We start from the raw sequence: 20426 nt of genomic DNA, 5'->3' as shown, positions 1-20426 counted from the left end.
ATTGGAACTTGTAAAACTGTTGAGTCAGCTGTATCTGATTATTACTGTAAGAAATATTATTTTTATTTTATTTAATGTTAAAAAATAAATAAATAAAAATTACCTAAATGGAAAAGTCAGGTTTCTGACATGATTAGCAAACTTTGTTAGCTAAATCCCAGAGCATATTTCTGAATCTAATTATTCAATACTTTTAGATGAAAAGAGCTGATAGTGATAATACAGATCTTGCCACAAGAATCAAACTTCAGAAATTATATGAATCATTTCCTGGCATTGATAAGAGGGCTCTTGTTGAGTTGTTTGAAGCAAATAAGTAAGTAATCAGTTTTCTTAACTATGAGTACAAGCTATGAAAAAAGTTTCCAGAATGTTTTTCTTTAATTCCCAGCATTTACTCCTAACTTAATATATTCAATAGTACAACTCATGACATCAACTTAAGTGATTTGTGAAAAAATGATATGTGATAGGGGGAAAAAAATGAATAACATTTCTGAAATCAGCGTAAAAAAAACCAGAGTTAAAAACAGCTATTAGTTTACAAACATAGAAAACCATGCAGAGTGGTGAATTATTAGAGGGGAAGACATGTGAGGCGGGTAGTTTTTTTTTTTTTTTTTTTTTTGGCTGACGTATTCATAGTGCGGCAAAAAAAGTAATGAGACTGATTTATTCATATAAGCTTTGAAAAACTCGTCTGCTGTGAGAGTATTTAGTTCTGCTGTTCACAACATTCAGTTCTTCTGAATGTCATGAACACTATCAAATACCTTTTTCAGCTATTTGATGGTGTTGGCATCCTTTCAATCTCAATTTCAACACCAACTTTCATTCCCAGTAATAATGCTGTTTAGGAATCCAGGTTCACTGTCTGTTGTTTGAACAAAATTTTTGTAAGCATCTGGTTGTCTGAATTTTTTTTCCCCATCATCATGCAGTGTGGAACAAACTTTGTGCAAATTTTTGTTTTTCCCAAGTCTTGGGTACTTGTTGATCTTAGTTGATTCCTTATTCAAATTTAACTCACTTGCTAACATTCTCAGTATTAATTGATGTTCAGTTGCTAGTAAATTGCACACTTTGTTTACCAATTTGGGGCTATTTTTGGTCGTCTACTTCAAGAATTGTCTGCTACATCTTCTCGGTTCTCTTTAAAATGCTTAAACCATCAGAATGTTTGTGTTTGGGACACGAGAGCCTCATCTTCAACCTTTTTTGCAAATTGTAATGTGTTTCAGTGGTACTTTTTCCCTAGCTTTACACAAAAGCTGATGTTGATCCATTGTTCTGTTCTTTGGTTTCTGGTGGTGACATTATATATAATACACAAAGAACACACATATGAAAAAAGAAACTAAGGCTGACTGTTTTGGGTTAAAGAAACTACCAAGGTCACACTTTTGTGCTTCTCTAGTACCCTCTCCCAGAGCAATATTTGTATAAGATATATTTTTTATTAATTCAGGCTCATCACTTTTTTTTTCCTGCCTTGTGTAAGCTTGCTTCCTTGCCTCATTTGCTATTCTACTAATACTAATCATAGAACCCCAAAAATTTGCTACTCATTATTACTGATATTGCAATCTGAATTTTCTATTTCTTCAAAGAGTGACCATCTTTTATGCTATCAAGGGCATTGCTGATTCCACAGTCTTGAATGAATTGTTATTCTACAAATGAATTAAAGGTATATTAATTTTTTCTTGGGAATAAAGTAACAAGTTCTAGCCAGACATTCTGCAGTCTTCACTCAAATATATTAGACAACAATGATTTAGTCTTATCTTAAAAAAAAAAAAAAATATATATATATATATATAATTAATAAAATATAATTAATGAACAAAAATTAATAAAAGAAAAATAAGATAGTAGGGAAAACATTAGAGACAGCATAATTGCATATTCCTCTACACGTTGCTTGTTGTATAAATCTAGAATAAAAATAAAAAATAAAAATTTGGCCAGTAGTATGACAAACCAGTAGAGCGAAAATAGGTTAAACTAAACATAAAAAATCAAACTAGTAGGGAGGGGAAGAAAGGTGACCAAGACTAAAAATATTGTAGAAGCAACACTCCAAAATAATTCAGAAAACTAAATGAGTAATAAATTTGAACAACTAATTGAATTTTGAAAGCCAGTTAAATAAGAATTTGACAGCACCCTCCTTGATGGGTACCAAGTCTGAATTATGTGAAATATCACAAATAATAGAGACAGAAGCTAACTACAATGAAAATAAGATACAATAAACAAAAATAGACTGACCATTATGCCCATATTGACATAGGATCACAAGGTTAATAATGATCAGGGAATCATTGCATTTCAAATGTTAGACGAATCCTCGCAAAGGCGAACCAATTGAAAGATCAGCTCCCCCATCCAATCAATAGATCGAACCGCCAATGCAGAGGATTTGAATAATGGTAGTCATTATGCAGGGAAAAATATAAAATAGGACAGATACAAGCACTAACATGGAAAAACCACACCACTGACGAAATGAATGTTGAACCAGATTATATAGATAAGTATTAGACTAAAGAGGGCAGTACGGGTGTAGTGTTAGCATATCATCCCACTACTACCATGTAAGATAAATATAATTAATGAACGAAAATGAATAAAAGAAAAATAAGTTAGTAGGACAAACTATTAGAGACAGCATAATTTCATTTCCTCTGCATGTTGCTTGTTCTATAAATCTAAAATAAAATAAAAATAAAAATTAGGCCAGTAGTAGAGTGAAAATTGGTTAAACTAAACATAAAAAATCAAACTAGTAGGGAGGGGAAGAAAGGTAACCAAGACTAAAAATATTGTAGAAGCAATGCTCCAGAATAATTCAGAAAATCTAAATGAGTAATAAATTTGAACACCCAATTAAATTTTGAAAGCCAAATTCCGTCGAATTCTTATTTAAGAATTTGACGGCACCCTCCCTGATGGGTATCAAGTCTGAATTATATATATATATGTGAGTGTGTGTGTGTGTGTGTGGTATGTGTGTGTAGACAAATAGATTAGATAAGTGAAAGTGTATGAGAGATGCATCCTTTAATGCTGCTTTGCAGTTTTAGGTGCAGGTATTTACAGGATGTACAGGAATTTTAGGCAATGTTTCACAGGAAAAACTGGATGTCTTGTGGTCCATAAAATATGGCTGTTATTTTTGATTTACAAAATATAAAATATTGTTCCATTCCCATGTGATATTTCTTTTTGTTATTTTTTAAAATTTTGATCTTGATAAAATGTAATTTTTAGAAACTATATTTTCTGTAATCCTGCACAAGAACTCCTTTCCATTGTTTCTTTAAAATAAGTCTGTAATGTTTGTTTGAAGGCTGTGTGTGATTGTTCTTCAATTTAATGATAAACTTATTGATAAGAATTACATTTTTATTATGCAGTTACTCTTTGCCAGAAACAGTGGCTTCTGTTGAGCATACTATAGGTATTGATAATGGAGGATTGAGTCAAGCTGAATTAGAACTCCTTGATCAGGAAATGTTAGAAGCAGGAAAGAAGAAAAGCTTAGAATTTGTAAGTATTCCATGTAAATAGATAACTTTTTTTTTTGCCCTTTCTTTTTTGAATATCATCTTTTTATAAATTATTTTTCAATACTGTTACTTTATGTTAGGCAGTACAGACATTCTCAAAGAAGTTTGCAAGCACAGGTTATCTAAAGCAGTATACCCAGTGGACATGAGTGCTCAGCATAATATTGAGTTAATGTGGTGTGATATAAGCATTGGGAAACAAAAATGAGATAAGAATTCCACTGAATTTTTTCTTAGTGGTTTAAGTTAGTTTTTGGTGATATGAATCATTGCCAACATATTAGCTGGCTGGAGGTAGTCCAGCCTTACTGGTATTAGGGGCTACAAAGGTAGGGCTGACGATATTATAGGAAATTATAGACCTATAAATGTAACTTACAGGAATGTAATTAATTACCCATTTTACCTGTGACGGAAAATTATGGAATCCATTATATTAAAAGAAGCAGCAAAAGAGTTAATGAAAGAATTCTTGCATTCAGGGGAAGTAAATTCCTAAAGATTGGGGATGTGCAAACTGTTTGGTTGTCTTTCCTATTCAGAATTCAGAGTAATTACACGCCTGTAATTTCCTATTCAAAGTAATTACAGATCTAAGTTAAACAGAATGCCAATTGGAAAAAAAATAGATACAAACACAGAACCCAAGGAATGTTTGAAGTACAGTTGAATCTACTTCATACAAACTTCAAGGGACCTAAATTTTCGAGGTTTGTAGTAACCAGGTCCCCAAAAAGTGTAAAAATTTTACCTCTGGTGTGTTTTTTTTTTTTTTTTGTGTATATTACTGTATGTATATCTAATAATAAATAATAATAATAATATCAAAAATAAATTAATTTAAATTAATAAAATAAAATAATAACGATAAAAACCTTGTCTACCAATACAGTAACAGGAATAACACCGTTTCTAAAGATTTTATTTTAATTGTAAGATAAACTAAGAGAAAAGCAAATTTTTTTTTTTATGTAAACCTCAAACACGAGAGGTATTAGAACCTATAGTACTTAGTACTGTGCTTGGGTTGGTGGTTGAGAACATGCAAGAAGATATTTTTTGACATTGGACTTGAACTTCTGTAGACTATAATTTTTAGGAAATACGTATGAAGGAAGGTTGGTCCATAAAATGGCAGTTGAATGAATAAATGAGGAAGATGAAAGGTTGGTTCTGTGAGTTTGAAGTTGGACAGTAAATGGATGTTGGCTGGTGTCGGCGCATGTTCGGACTGTTTTGAAAGAGAGAGAAGGAATTATAAAAGCCAATTCAGAAGAACAGTGCCCATGAAAATATCTGTAGAAGAGGCATACAGCAGAAACAGTACGTCTATGAGACAGCGAGTGGAGAGACTCTGTTAGAGATGAATCATTAATTAACCTAACTGTCCTCTTCTGAACGGAATCAAGAAGCCTGAGAGAGGTTTTGAGGGCACCACCCCAGATGTGGGAACAATATTCCATGGTAGGGCAGATTTGCGATTTATAAAGAGCGAACAGCTGTTTGGAAGAAAAGTAATGCCGAGAGCGAAAGAGAAAACCAAGTTTTTTTAGATGCAGAGGAAGCAATATTTGTAATGTACTTGTGCCAAGAGAGATTAGAAGTCAGGGTAATCCCCAAAAGAGATACAGGTGATCCCCACTTAACGCTGATAATTCGTTCCGTAAAAACAGAGCGCTAAGTGAATCTACGCTAAGCGAGCGCCACATTCCCATAAGGTAACATATGTATTTGTGAGTTGTGGTTGGTGCCATAGGATATTTCTAATCAATAATAAACGGTAGGGAAAAGATGCACAAATGTCGGTCAAAATATTTAATATTCAAATATTTGTACATATAAAATATTCTGCATTACATACATATATAATTATGTGGTAACTACTTACGTATCAAAATTAAACTTACAATTCCAATTAAAATCATGAATTTAATTGATTTAATTTAATTCATGAAAAATGTGTCGATTTTGGGTTGAACTTTGGCCCTCTTCCAAATAAACTAAAAGGGGTATTAATTTTAAATCTCTCGCAGCGTTACCACCCACAATAAAGTCAACCGATCCTTCGCCGCTTTGAAACCTGGCATGCTTTTTTCTTCTTTCAATATGAAACTTCTTTTAGGCATTCGTTTCCACAAAAGTCCTGCTTCATCTATGTTAAAAACTTGCTGAGAAGTATAACACATAATATCCCTCTTCAATAATTTTAACAAGTTCTTTTTTTAAAAGGGGTATTAATTTTAAATCTCTCGCAGCGTTACCACCCACAATAAAGTCAACCGATCCTTCTCCGCTTTGAAACCTGGCATGCTTTTTTCTTCTTTCAATATGAAACTTCTTTTAGCATTCGTTTCCACAAAAGTCCTGCTTCATCTATGTTAAAAACTTGCTGAGAAGTATAACACATAATATCCCTCTTCAATAATTTTAACAAGTTCTTTTTTGAAAGTTTCGGCTCCTTCTGCACTTGCAGCTTCTCCCTGGATTTTAAATCTATTCAACCAGCCCTTACTAGTTTTAAATGGTTCCACAATTTTTTTTTTTTTAGGTGAGTTTTCTTCAGATCATCATATTGGCTCTCTCTCCCCCCCCCCCTTTTTTAATAATATTTAACTTAACTGAATTCTGCATTGGATATTATCTTCAATAAAATTAGTTAGTCTTTCAATTTCAATCCTAATAGCCGGCCTAGCCCTAGTTGCTTGCAGTGGAACAGCTATCTTTCCCGCTGCTAAAATTAATTCTTTATTTTTTTTTATAATTGTTCTTACAGTTAAACTTGCAGGTCCTAAATTATGGCACACACCCGCTTGTCTTTGACCGGAATCAATTCGCTTCGAAATGTCTAATTTAATTTTTAAATTCAGTCTTTTTCTTACATTTATAGTCTTCGTATTGCGCTCAGACGTTGTTGCTTTTTCATTCTTATCGGCCATTATTAACTCTTCGAAAATGTAACTGCGTTGGTTGCATTAATTATGATACAATGTTCAAGTAAACTGTCCGTTTCGCACGATGTCTAATACGGTACTGAGTGATGACTAGACTTCGGATAAATGCATATAACGCAAATATTACAAGCAATATACTTGATCATTTTTTAAAATGTTAGATCTCGGAACTACGTAACAAGTCACTGTACTGCAATTGAATTAGCGTGCGAGAAAATTTCACTGAGCGTGGGAAACGTTTTCAAGTCGGCGTGGGAAACGTTTTAATGCTGTTTTGCTATTCATTTTCAAGCTATCGACTCCATCAAATGAAACGATTTCGTTAAATATGCCAAAAATGCAATCTGTAAAAGAGCGTTATAGTGATCTGTGACAGCGTTATAGTCAGATACGGGTTATAATATAAGAACAGTGTTATAGCGAATCAGCATAAAGCGAACCGTGTTATAACGGGGGCCTGCTGTATATCATTTTTCCTGGAAATTGGAGTGTCACCAAAGATAAGCATAGGGGCAGAAGAATCCTTTTTGCGAGATATAAGACAAGACTAAGTTTTAGAAGGATTGAAATCAACTAAGTTGTTTTTGCCCCACTGGAGAATTACCTGGAGATCAACATTTAAGGAATTGTTAGCAGATATCCGAGAAGTTGAAGCTGATTGAGCAGGACAAGGTTTCTCAAAATGGAAAGTGGAATGCAATGTGCTATCATCAGCAAAACTATGGATAAGATTTCCAGTCAGTGGAAGAAGGTCATTAATATCCAAGACAAAAAGAGTGGGTGAAAGAACTGAACCTTGGGGGGACACCAGCATTAGTGGAGAAGTTAGAAGACAGAGAGCCATCTACCATCACCCTCAGTGAGCGATCAGAGAGAAAACTGGATAACCAATTACAAAAAACATTGGCAAACCATAAGATGGAAGCTTGTTTAGAAGACCTTTATGCCAAACACTGCTGCTGGGAACGAGTACAGAGAAGGGCAACTAGATTAGTGAATGGAACAAAGGGGTGCTCTTACGAAGAAAGGCTTAAGTTTTGCAAATTACAGTGTCTGGAGACTAGGCACCAGCGAGGTGATCTGATAGAGGTGTATAATGGTTTGAGCATGCTCTATGCTGATGGGATTCTTCCTCTCGCTCAGAATAATCACCTGAGAGGGCATAAATTCAAATTGAGGAAAGACAGATGTAGGATAGACGTGCGGAAATTTGCCTTTAGCCAGCGGGTGGTTGGTTGGTGGAACAGACTTCCATCCCTTGTCGTGGAAGTTGATAGCCTAAATTAGTTTAAGGCTCATCTGGACAGGTATTTTGAACGAACAGAGGGGTGAAGTGGAAGTAGTTTTTTTTTTTTTTTTTTTGGCTGATGCTGCATAAGCTTGCTTTCTTGCATCAAATCCCTTTGCTAATGCTAACACAATCGAAAGCCTATGAGATGTCAAGAGCAACTGCTTGTGTTTCATCAAACCTTTCCATTGAATTAGTCCATAAATGGGTAACATAAGCCAGAATATCACCAGTGGATCGACACTGACGGAATCCATACTGGCGATTGTTGATAAGACAGGTTTCTAGGTAGTTTAAGAGTTGGCGGTTAATTGATTTCTCTATTACTTTAGAAAGAATAGAAGTAATTGCAGTGGGACAATTACTTCTACTCTTTGGGAGGGATTTGTCACCCTTTTTAGGAACTGGCTGGATATGAGCAAATTTCCAAGCAGAAGGAAAAACACCTTTGGAATAAGAAAGTGAAAAAAGGCGGCAAAGAATAGGAGTAAGTTCAGGAGCACAGGTTTTGAGAACAAGTGGAGAAATACCATCAGGACCTGGAGCTTTCTTAGCATCAAGATTCGTCAAAATCCATTTGACATCCTTTTGATGGAAGACCATAGGAGGCATTGAATGGAGCATGTTGGGAATGGTGCTAGATGTTTTTCTAAGATCATTAATACATGAGTTGGAAGAAAAATGGGATGCTAGCAGGTCAGCTTTATCCTTGGCTGAAGTGACAACAGAACCATCTGGTTTGGACACGATCTGAGCAAACTGTGACATCAGAAGTTTTGAAACAGTAATCCGACCAAGGAAAAGAAGAAAAGAAACCTCGCAGATCATCCCACTTTGCATTCTTGTAATGGCAAACAATATGAGGTTGGGAATAGTCATGAGATAAAGGTTCCATTGGAGAAGACATAATCACCATGTTGTGATCTGAGGTGCCTAAAGGACCTCTCACTTCGACCGTGTACTTAGAAGGGTTGTTTGTGAGAAATAGATCGAGCGTATTGGCTGTATGGTTAGGATTGTCCGGTATTCTTGTAAGTAAATGAACAATCTGTGCAAGGTCATTAGTAAAAACCTCAGCATCTCGACCAGCTGGGTCGGTGTGACTATAAAACTGAAGCCAGCTGGAGTTGTGAACATTAAAATCACCAAGGAAAATTACCTCACTGTTAGGAAAGTTGGACTGGAGAAAGTCAAGTTGCAAACAGAGGAAGTCAGAGAGCTCCAAGTGATTAGTGGAGTTGGGAGAATGGTAGAGACAGCAGAAGAAATTTTAAAAATTAATGAAGTAGAGAGATTTTAAGCCAGACAAGATCGAAAAGAGGAGATTCCAAATTACCAAGTCTTTGACAGGGAATATCGGAACGGATATATGCACAAGTACCACCGTTGAAGCGAAAGGAATCATACAGCGAATAATTTGTGCAGCTGAGATGAGCAGTAGTTGAATCAAACGATAACTGAGATTCTGTCAGAAAAAGTACATGGGATTTGGCAAACTGCAAGTGGAAATGGACATCGTTGAGATTAGAATTGAGACCACGTATATTTGTGAAATGAATTAGGAAGTGTTTGGGAGGTTTAGATCTTTTCGCAGATAAGCTTACTCTATTAGTTTGACAATTCATGGTGTATTCAATAGTAAGAAAAAGTGGGTGGGACATGCTGTATGAAGTAATGAAATTTTGGTATACACATGGTAAGAATATGCTCAGATCCTTCACATAACGTGTCTCGACAATGCCCCGCATACGCACTACTCGGTCTCCCTCCAGGCACTATCTGGCAGAGTAGAGGTAGCAAGGTTATACACTAGCTGATCTGGAAGCCTCCTAGAGAGTTACCAATAGGTTCGGTCCGGTTTACTAACTAGAGTGAGAGGGCATAAATTCAAATTGAGGAAAGACAGTTGTAGGATAGATGTGCGGAAATTTGCCATAAGCCAGCGGGTAGTTTGTTGGTGGAAGTTGATAGCCTAAATAAATTTAAGGCTGAGCTGGACAGGTATTTGGAAAGGATGGAGGGGTGAAATGGGACCGTTTTTTTGGCTGATGCTGCATAAGCTTGCTTTCTTGCATCGTGTGCCTTTGCTAATGCTAACAACAGCAGAATGTGCTATACAACGATCTAGAATCATCAAAATGTTCCTTTTTTTCTAAAACCACATTTCTGCTCAACCAAGACCGAAACATTTTGGCTATAAGCCAAGCACTTCTATTGGCCTCGTAATTACAAGGAAGTTGGTTAATTTCTTTAAAATATCATGGCTTTGAAAACTTACCAGTCACAAGTGGACGTAGTTTTGTGCTGCCATCTGAATTTCAGCATAACAGAACAGTGTCTTTATTTTCCACCATGACAAGACTCTCCTTGAACAGCAAACATTTTAGTATTAGCAATGGCCACATGCCGCAAGGAAGCCTATGGCTTATGGTGCACCAGCCAAAAAAAAAAAAATAAATAAGAAGAAAAAAAAATAAATAATAATTAAAAAGAGAAAAGGAAATAGACAACCTATCCAGCTGCTCCTAAATTGAATTTCCCTAATTTCCCCAAACTGTTAGCCTCTACCACCCATGTAGGTTACTTATTCCAGTAATTTATAACTCACTGGCTAAAATAAAACTCTCTGCAGTCCAGTCTAAACATCTCCCTATAGCTTGAAATTATGGCCCCTAGTTCTAGAATCACTTATAACCTTGAAAATTTCATCCTCGTTCATTTTACTTATGCTCCTCAGCACCTTAAACACCTCAATCAAGTCTCCTTTAATGTGCCTAGTTTCCAAGCTCTGTAACCCACATATTCGAAGTCTTTCCTCATATGAATGCCCTTTTACTGATCTCACCAGACGAGTTACCCGTCTTTGGACCCTTTCAAGAAGCACAATGTCTTTCTTTAGGTGCGGTCTCCATATTTGAACACAGTATTCCAAGTGTGGTCTAACAATAGCCTTATATAATGGGATTATGACGTCCTTATCTCTACTAGCAATTTTTTGATAAATCATCGATAGGACAACATGGGCCTTCCTTGTAGCCTGTGTACAATGCTCAGAGAATTTCATGTCTGACTGTATCATAACAGCCAAGTCCCTTTCCTCCACTACCGGCTTTAGTTCAACTCCAAGTGTATAAGTTATTTTGGGGTTACTATTCCCCCGGTGTAATACCTTATACTTTGCTGGATTAAAGCATAGCTGCCATTTTTCTGACCATCCCTGAAGTTTGTCTAGGTCACTCTGAAAGACCTCTGCTTGGTGGCGATCATTAACCACTTTACCAATCTTTACATCATCTGCAAATTTAAACATCACGCCCTCTATCCCTTCATCAGTGTCATTTATGAAAATCAAAAACAACAGTGGTCCTAATATTGATCCTTGGGGAACCCCACTTCTTACATCAGTCCAATCTGAAGCCATTCTTCTGCTCACTTTTGATAACCAAAACCCTCTGCCTCCTGCCCTGAAACCATCTAGCTCTCCATCTAAGGATTTTCCCCATGATTCCAACCTGTTTCAGTTTATAAAGTAACCATCCATGTGGCACTGAGTCAAATGCTTTACTGAAATCCAAATAAACTATGTCGAAATTATTCCCTAAGTCCAGGTCTTGAGTGACCCTTTCAAACTAGCTAACCAGATTAGTTAAATAAGATTTTCCGTTTACAAAACCATGCTCAGTATCCTTCAGAATTCCACTTCTATCTAAATGATCCTGAATTCCACCCTTGATCATTGTCTCCATGATTTCCCCTACTATTGAAGTTAGACTGATCGGCTGGTAACTCCCCACTTCATTTTTAGAACTGCCCTTATGTATTGGAGATACGTTGGCACTTTTTTGATCCAACGGAATTACTCCAGCGTCCAGTGATGCTCTCATAATTAGGCTCAATAGTTCAATGTACTCACTTGCTGCCTCCCTTAGGGTATATGTCCTCATATGCCATCAACCCCAGGAGCTTTACTGCCCTGTAGGCTTGAAACTGTTTTTCATTAAATAAACATGTGAAATTTCAATATCATTAATTACATATTTTTGAACTTCACTCCCATAATTTCTCCTTGACATAAGGGTTTTTCATCTGTAAATATCGATGCACAGTACAAGGGGTATCAAAAAGTTCCCACCCTTACCTATAAATAATAGTAGAAAGGTGAAACTTCACAGGAACTTTAATCCTTTTCTATGTACTCTATGTGTATAGTGCCGACCGGGCTAGCCGGGTGGGTAAAGTGCCTGTCTGCCTGGCAACCCAAAGGTCGCGGGTTTGAATCCCGCCTCGGGCTTGGATCAAAATACTGCAAAAGCCTTGGGAGGTGCATTATGGCCACAGAAGCCGATGCGCCAACTACCAAAAAGGAAAAAAAAAAAAAAAAAAATGTATAGTAACTCATTTCTCCCATTTATGGATCAGTTGTTTAATACCTTGATCATAGAAGTCCGCACTTTTTTGCCCGAAACCACAATTCCATTTCATTGATGACTTACTGAGATGAATCAGGAGGTGTGCTTCCACTGCTTTGACGTGTCTTTAGTCTCCAGATCATACTGGTACACCCAGCATTCATCATTTGTCATCAACCGATCAAAAAGTTCTCAACATCTGCATTACACAAATCCAACAGTTGGCGAGACCATTTCATTCGACATTGCTTCTACAAAGGCATCAGCAATCTTGGAACCCATTGTGCAGAGACCATAGGCATGTGCAGCTGGTCATGTAAAATGCTGCAGGTAGACCCATAACTAATTCCCACTGCATTTGCAATGAAATGAATTGTCACACGTCTGTCACTCAGCACCAGCTGCACAACCTTTGCAACCATCTCACTGTCTATGGATGTTGATGACCTTCCTTCTCTTGGCTCATCAAAGACACTTGTACAACTGCACTGGAACTCCCGTTTCCACTTTTTTTTACAGTGTCATAGGATGGACAATTCTGCCATACACAGCTTTCATTTCTTCATCAATTTCTTGAGCTGTTTTACCCTGCAAATGCAGGAACTTGATCATTGCTTGATATTCCACTTTGTCAACCATAGCGTCCTTCCTCAGATTCTGGGCTCCACTTCTGGTGTACGTTCACCTATAGGAATGAAATTTCACTTGTTAGTTAATGAATATGTTGAGTTCATTTGCAACTTCAGCTGGGGTATTTAATACTATCCCATGTCCATTACATAAGGGCTGATCTAGTTTGTCCTCTTTTTTTTGCATTTATATATGTGAAGATTTCCTTATCCTCACTCTTTGCCCTCTCTTTGCCAGCGATTTTTCATAATCTGCCTTTGGCAGCCTAACCTTTTCTGTGGCACTATTACAGAACAGTTTGTAGCTGTTATGGGCTTCTGTACTTTTTATTGTTCTGTAACTTTTCCATGCCGTCTTTTTCTGCTCAAATAATTTGGCAACTTTCTTATTCGTCCAACTTGGAATTGTTCTTGTGGTGCATTTTTTTTTAATTGTTTATATGCAATTAAAGCTTCTGTGATTAATGATTTTAAAGGTATACCATAATTCAATTGTATTCTCTCTGTGAGATATCTGTCCAGTTAATAGAGGCCATGTAGTACCTTAAGCTGTTGTAAATTCCTTTCCTGAAATTATAACCCATTCCTTTGCCTGTAACTACTGCAACCTCTCTCTCTTCATCATCCACTGTAGAACTCTGTGATCACTTCCTGCTACTGGTTCTGTACTGTCAACCCTATTATGTCATCTGGTTCATGGGTGATGGTGGTAATGAGGTCTAGAGTATTCTTTTCCCTAGTACTTTCCCTAACATGTTTCCCTATCATCTAGTTGGTTTAAAAATTTTGTCTCCCATGTGGAGTTTCCTTCCCATTTGCTCCAATCAATTAGAGGCAAATTAAAATCGCCAATGATAAGACATCGATTCTTACTTGCCCGTTCCATTTGCATATAGAGGCTCTCATCATAATCTTCGCAATCACCTGGCCTCTAGATTACTCCCACTCTCTTTATACCTTTGCTTCCAACCATCTCACACCATACAGATTCTATACTAGCATGTGAAATGTCTGAATCTGGGAAAGCTTTTGTCATGCTCAGGCTGCTTTTGATAAGAAGCATGACCTCACCATCCCTTCTATCTTCCCTATCCTTCCCAGATCTCGTTACCGCAACCAGAACCACAGACACAGAACACCAATATGCCGATCCCTGTGCTCATCAGTCCTAGATACACCCTGCTGAATCGAGTAGTGCCATGTCAGAGACCACCCGTCCGTATCAAAGTACCTAGAGTACCTGCCTGCACCATCTTTTATCAGAATGTGCGTAGTCTTAGGAACAAGCTTGACACTATGGAGCAAATTCTGCTCCCCGGATATTTTGACCTGCTCGCCATCACCGAAATCTGGCTCAATGATGATCAAGAATTCCTAGTGGCAGCTGCCCCAGCTAATTATGGGATCGTATTCACATCTCGGATTGCACGCAAGGGTGGAGGCATCGCAATATTTTACAAGAAATCCGCTTTAAAGCTATTGGATAATAAATCCAGTAACTCCCCTAACTACGAAGCAATCCTCGTTACGTTAGGATACAACTTCGTGATGTTTGACATCTGTGTGGTGTACATACCTCCAACGCCTTCCCAGCAAATCATCCTTGAAGTTTCCAACTGGATAATCAATCAGCCGCATCCCACAGCTTCTCACTTAGTTTGTGGTGATTTCAATTTACCTCCTCGGCTATCTAATCTGAAAAAGGATCTTCTGGCACACTTGAGATGTGCTGATCTACAACTTATTAATGAAGCTCCAACCAGGGGGAATAACAGAAATGCAGAAACGTCATTTCACTCTGATCATGTCCCAATACATGTGACTACATATCTGCCAGCCCCCAAATTAGAAACCAGAAAGAGAACAAAAAAGGTTGACATCACTAGTCCCAATTTACTTGATGTAGATAAGTGCATCAGAGCCGCCTCTCTCATTCCCTGGGTGACGTTAGAGACTTGTGACCCAGAGCTAGCTGTGAACATTCTCACAAACTGGATCAACATGGTTGCCAAATATGCTGCCTCTAAAAAAATCACAATCAGTCCATATAACAAGACTTTGGTGGAATTCAGAACTCAAAATGAGTTTCCAGCTGAAGCAACAGCTCCATCGCACGTGGAAACAGTCGCGAAATGTCAATGATCGCATCGTTTATTCAAGGGCACGGGCTCAATTTAATCGCCTGAAATCTGAGGCAATCAAATTATACGTTAACGAGATCTGGCTAAAGGAAAAATTCCATACAAGAAAGTGAACCTTCATTTTCCTTTGCAACTTGATCCTGAATCGTGGCTCGATTTCGTCACAAGATTTAATCGTAATCCTATGCCGAACTCAGATCTGGCTCTACTAACAGATCCAACCCAGCAAGAGGTATTGAACACCATTCAGATCACAAAACAACAGCTGATCGTCGCCATCAATTCTCTACCCGCCTCGCCAACCACTGGTGATGATGGAGTTCCCCATTCATGCTCAAATGTCTAAGTCCGTACATTATTCAGCCACTTTTAATTATTTCAACCAGTTACTCTCAAACCAGATTTTCCCACAGCAATGGACAAACTATCTCATCAAACCTTTAGCCAAAGTTCAGTCGCCATTGAAACCTAAACACTTCCGACCCATCTCCAACTCCTCCAGCCTGCTGAAGCTCCTGGAGAAGACCTTACTCCCCATCCTCACCAAGCAGATCTTGCCCAGTAATCCAGCCCAAATTCACTACTCCCTTCCAAACAGATCAACGATCACCAATCTGCTAGCCACCACGAATACTATCTTGTCAGCATTCGAGAAAAGGCACGAACTAGCTGTTACTTACTTAGACATTGAGGCTGCATTTGATGCTGTCCAAGTAAACCAACTACTCTCTCTCCTGGAATGCCACTTCCAGATCACAGGGAACATATTATGCTTTCTCTCCTCTCTTCTGAATAACAGAGTTATAAAGCTTCATACAGGAGATCGCACCCTTACTAGATCCGTCACGGCAGGAGTCCCACAAGGAGGGGTCCTTTCCGGCCTTCTGTTCTCATCTATTATCTTCCCACTGGTTGTACATTCTCAATGTCTACTGAGCTATGTAGATGATATCAAGATACTCACTCCCATCATCCCTGGTCAAGGCCTCGATCTGGTAAAAACAGAAATTAACAACACTCTCGCTGCAGTCACATCTTACCTCTGCCAGTTTGGGCCCAAGATCAATCCTGCTAAGCCCGAATTCGTAGTGTATTCATTGAAGCAAACTCCTTCTTCTCTCCAGCCTTCGGTCGGCAACACTCTCATCCCAATTGTGTCCAGCCATCGTGATCTGGGCGTTGTATTAGACTCCAAACTTCGATTCAACGCCCACATAGACATGCTCCTCACACGTGCTTCAAGACTCCGGTGGATAGCAAAACAGCATCTCCTTCATATCAGAGATAAAAAGACAACCGTGAGGTACACAAGAACAATTATCTTTCCACCTTTACTCCATGCTGCTGAAATTTGGGCGTCAGCGGCACCGTCAATAAAGAAACCACTCTTTGCCACAGAATTCTGGCTCCTAAAGTGGGCCAACAGGAAGCACAACCTTCCAGCTCTGATTCGTACCACGCAGCTTGCCAGCTCTCTCGGGATTCCACGGCTTCCCACCTTAGTCAACGACCAACGCCTGCTAGCAACAGTCAAGATGATAACAGGCATAATCACAACACCATTCTGGGATACTTGTGGCTGGAGGATCCCCCCTTCTGCCCTTGGGGCCAATCCTGAGCTCTACTCGCATTCAGCACGACTCCATCTCTCGGACAGGTTCCTCCCTCAGAAAATGCTCAAGCAAACCCAGGCACTTGACGCTGACCTGAACAAATTCGCTGTTGACCGGACTTATCGGAAAAAAATTATGACTAACAGGACTAATCAGCAATGACTGATGTGTACCTTGCATCTGTTCCTGTCTGATTGAGCTGGTGCTCTTATCTCGATGTTAAGTCATCTCAATCAAACTTTTGTAAAATTACTTTTTTTTGTAAATAATTGTTCGAGTTTCCCGGAAGTTTCGGGAGGCTGTAAAAGTGTAAACCCCTGGCTTTTTGGCCATGAAGGGCATTAAAGATTATCTCTCTCTCTCTCTCTCTCTCTCTCTCTCTCTCTCTCTCTCTCTCTCTAAATACATCATGCAAACTGTACTGAAGCTCATCATCCCTTATCTCAAGGTGGCACCACGTTTCCGTAAGCCCTATTATGTCAGCATTACTTGTCCTAACCAGCAGTTCAAAGTCACTCATTTTATTGATGACGCTTCTGACATTACTGTATAAACAATTAAGACTTAGTGTTTTTGTATAGTTAACTACCCTGGCATTAGTTACCTACTCATTTGAAACGTTTCTGCCCTCACAACATCTTGCTAATATGTTCTGTTGTCGTAACAAACAAGAACTCTTGAGGTATGTGCAAGCATTACTTTGACCAGTATTATCCAATAAACATATCTGTATTACCCTTGATCCCTCAAACTAGCAGTTTCCTTGAACCACTAAGGTATCCTCAATAATACTCTTGCACCACCTTTGTTTAAATCTATCCCATCTCTATAAAACAGATTCCTTCTACCTACAAGTGCGGGCCAAGCTGATAGAAATTTCCCCCTAAAAGACATGCAGAGTCCAAGTCTTGAGTTAATCCACAAGGCTTTTAGCATATAATCCCTCCTATCGTGCCTGGGCAGAATTGCAAACAAGTAGACATTGTGACCTAACTTGCGGCATTTCTTCAGCATGGTCCTATATTTGTCTAACAAATCATCAGATCATGTATGCCTAATGTCATTAGTCCACACATGAATAATAATATTTTCTTTAAGCCCCCCTTAAAATCTATTGGTGACATCATTAATAGTTGCTCCTGGCAGACATACCCTGGTTCTAGTCCACCTATCCTTATTACATAAAATATTTCCCGTTTCCCCGACAATGGCGTCTCCTAATAGAACTAAGTCCTTTTGTATCAGAGTAGTTTGTACTGGGTTATTCTTTTCTGGCGCCTGAATTGGGAGTGCATCACTTGGTAGGATACTAGCGTTTTGAGTCCCCGATGAGCTCCCAGTTATATTATTCTCGACGGCAAGCACCTGTTTTTTCAGTGACTCAGATTGTTCTAGCAATGCACCAAATTTTAACTTAAGATCGGTGCACTCCTTACAATGGTGACAACGAAAAGAATCTCCAGATAAACTATGATTATCTAGGTTGATCTTGGAATACGTGCCGCAGTTCACAGGTTCTGCAAAGGATAAAATCATGACTTGCCTGGAAATCGCCATCGGCTATTTCTGTATGAGTCATGGTACCCTCTGACGAAGTGTTCAAGGCAGATTTTGTAGCAACCATTGTAAAATTTACTAAATATTAATAAAAGAAACTTTCAAAAAATTATATTTATAATATTAAAAATCAAACTATTGCAGGAAAAAAAAAAAACTTATCAAAATAAACTTTACAGTATACTAAATAATCAATAACCTGTATTCCACTAATCTTGCTCTAATCCCCTCTTATCTATACTTCTTTGCTATTGCTGTGAAGAGCTCAGCAAGCCACATCTGCTCACCATGAATGCCAAAATTCCATAAGCCCTATTATGTCAGCATTCCTTGTCCTAACCAGCAGTTCGAATTCGCTCATTTTATTGATGCCACTTCTGACATTACTACATAAACAATTAAGACTTACTGTTCTTGTATAGTTAACTACTCTGACATACCCCTTAAAGTTATTTAAGCTTGCTTCCCTGGCATTAGCTACCCACTCATTTGAAATGTTTCTGCCCTCAGAACATCTTGGAACATAGTTTTGTTTAGCAGCAAATTATGAAATAAACTTGTCTCATTAAGATTAAAAATATCCTTTGCCTCATATTTTTCAAGAATGGACCATACAGAACACAACCAGTCTGTAGCCTTTTCTTTGTTGACTAATCCAGACTTGCTGCAGCATTTTGTGAAACCAAGTTATTCCCGTCTTTAAATTTTGGATCCAGCCACTGCTGCATTTGAAGTCGCTAATTCCATATTGCTGAGCTAGATAATTTGCCTTTTCTTGCAAAACCGGATGTAATATTGGCAAATTAGATGCATGCATTTGTTGGTACCACTCAAAGTTTTGTTTTAGGTTCCTCGTGTTTTGCACCATGAATTTGTTTTATCGCTACTCCAGTGTCATGCGCTTCACGTTTTTTTTTGTTTTTTTTTCAGTGTTGTAAATAAAGTAGGTAAAGGGATGTTGTATTCCTTTGCAGTGTCTGTTTTGCTTCGTTCCATCCTATCAGCCTCTTGTATAGTTTTCAGTTTAATTTACAGGCTTAATTCTGTCTGTTTATGTTTGTCGCCTTAACACTACTAGATGAGATTTAATACAAACAAACTTTAATTAATTTAAAGACACAAGTTCCAAAAAAGCATCAGCTCAGATAAAATGGCGCAGAAAATAGATTATACTGTAGCAAAAGAATTGTTCAACTGGCGTAGCAATGGCAACCGACCTTAATTCTGTGGAGAGCGAGGGAGTGCATGTAAACAACTTTTCACCCTCCTAGGAAATTTCTGTACAGGGGTGTTTGTTAAATAAACTGATAATAATAATAATAATAACTTAGACAAACTGTTTTTATTCTTTTGTTAATTACCAGCTCATCCTTCACAGTGATGTTTTTCGGAGTGCATTTACGTTGTTGCTACCATAAATTGATTTTGTTTACACAAAAGTAAATTATAACACGTCAGTGGCATCTTTTGGGAAGCAGGGAACTGTGTAAGTGGCCAGAGGCAACAATAAGGACAATAACTGTGCCAAGATTTGTATTAAACATACAAAATAACAGTATTTATTTCTCACAGGGCAAATATGTATTGCAAAACAAACTTTGCAATACATATTAAACCACATTTTGTAATAAATGAATATATTTACATAGAAAAGCCTATCCTTTTGTAGGGGAATGGTATGTACTTCATATAAAGGATTTCTTTGTATAAGCCAAGTTTGTGTTAATGAGATTTTACTGTGGAATTGTAGAGGTTAAATTGATGACATTTGTGACCTGATTGGTAAATATCCTTTTAGGATATTTACCATTTTTAGGATATTTAGGATTTTAGGATTTTTAGGATATTTATAAATATCCTTTTAGTAAGTACCCTCTGAACAAAATTTTTGACAATGTGCTTATACAAGAGGGCGCTGACTCTCTTTAAAAATTACAGTTGTGAATTACAGGCTCCGATAAGTGTTTGCCTTTTTATTTACCTAATTGTTATTTTATATTGTTCTTCATATGTAATCTTATAGTTATTGTTACGCTGGTTATTTTTATTTTTAATTTAGATAGTTTTTGTAGATTACTACTTAATATACGTAAAACTGTTGTTTCGTTCGAATCTTGCAACCATTGTTTTTGTATAGAGTAGTAGGGAATTAAAATTTTTAATTGTAGTAACTAGGCAGCTCTAATGTATAATTATATAACGTAATACGCATCACTGCATTTAGGATTCTATTAGATAGCATAGTATTGACAATTAATTAATT

General features: G+C 37.6%; 1 protein-coding gene across 1 annotated transcript in view; it reads left to right on the top strand.

Annotated features, from left to right (window-relative positions):
• LOC150080719 (NEDD4-binding protein 2-like) overlaps positions 1 to 20426 on the top strand; it is an 88865-nt gene that overhangs the window by 38774 nt on the left and 29665 nt on the right. The window contains exons 5-6 of the mRNA XM_090382029.1: positions 198 to 316; positions 3423 to 3555. Of these exons, the coding sequence (XP_090238155.1) occupies positions 198 to 316; positions 3423 to 3555 (252 nt within the window). The remainder of the gene's footprint in view (positions 1 to 197; positions 317 to 3422; positions 3556 to 20426) is intronic.

This window comes from Mastigoproctus giganteus, chromosome 9, assembly GCF_048544385.1.
Source record: "Mastigoproctus giganteus isolate SK-2022 chromosome 9, ASM4854438v1, whole genome shotgun sequence".
Lineage (NCBI taxonomy): Eukaryota > Metazoa > Arthropoda > Arachnida > Uropygi > Thelyphonidae > Mastigoproctus > Mastigoproctus giganteus.
The sequence above is the reverse complement of the archived record's forward strand: the minus strand, read 5'-3'. Positions and strand labels throughout refer to the sequence as shown.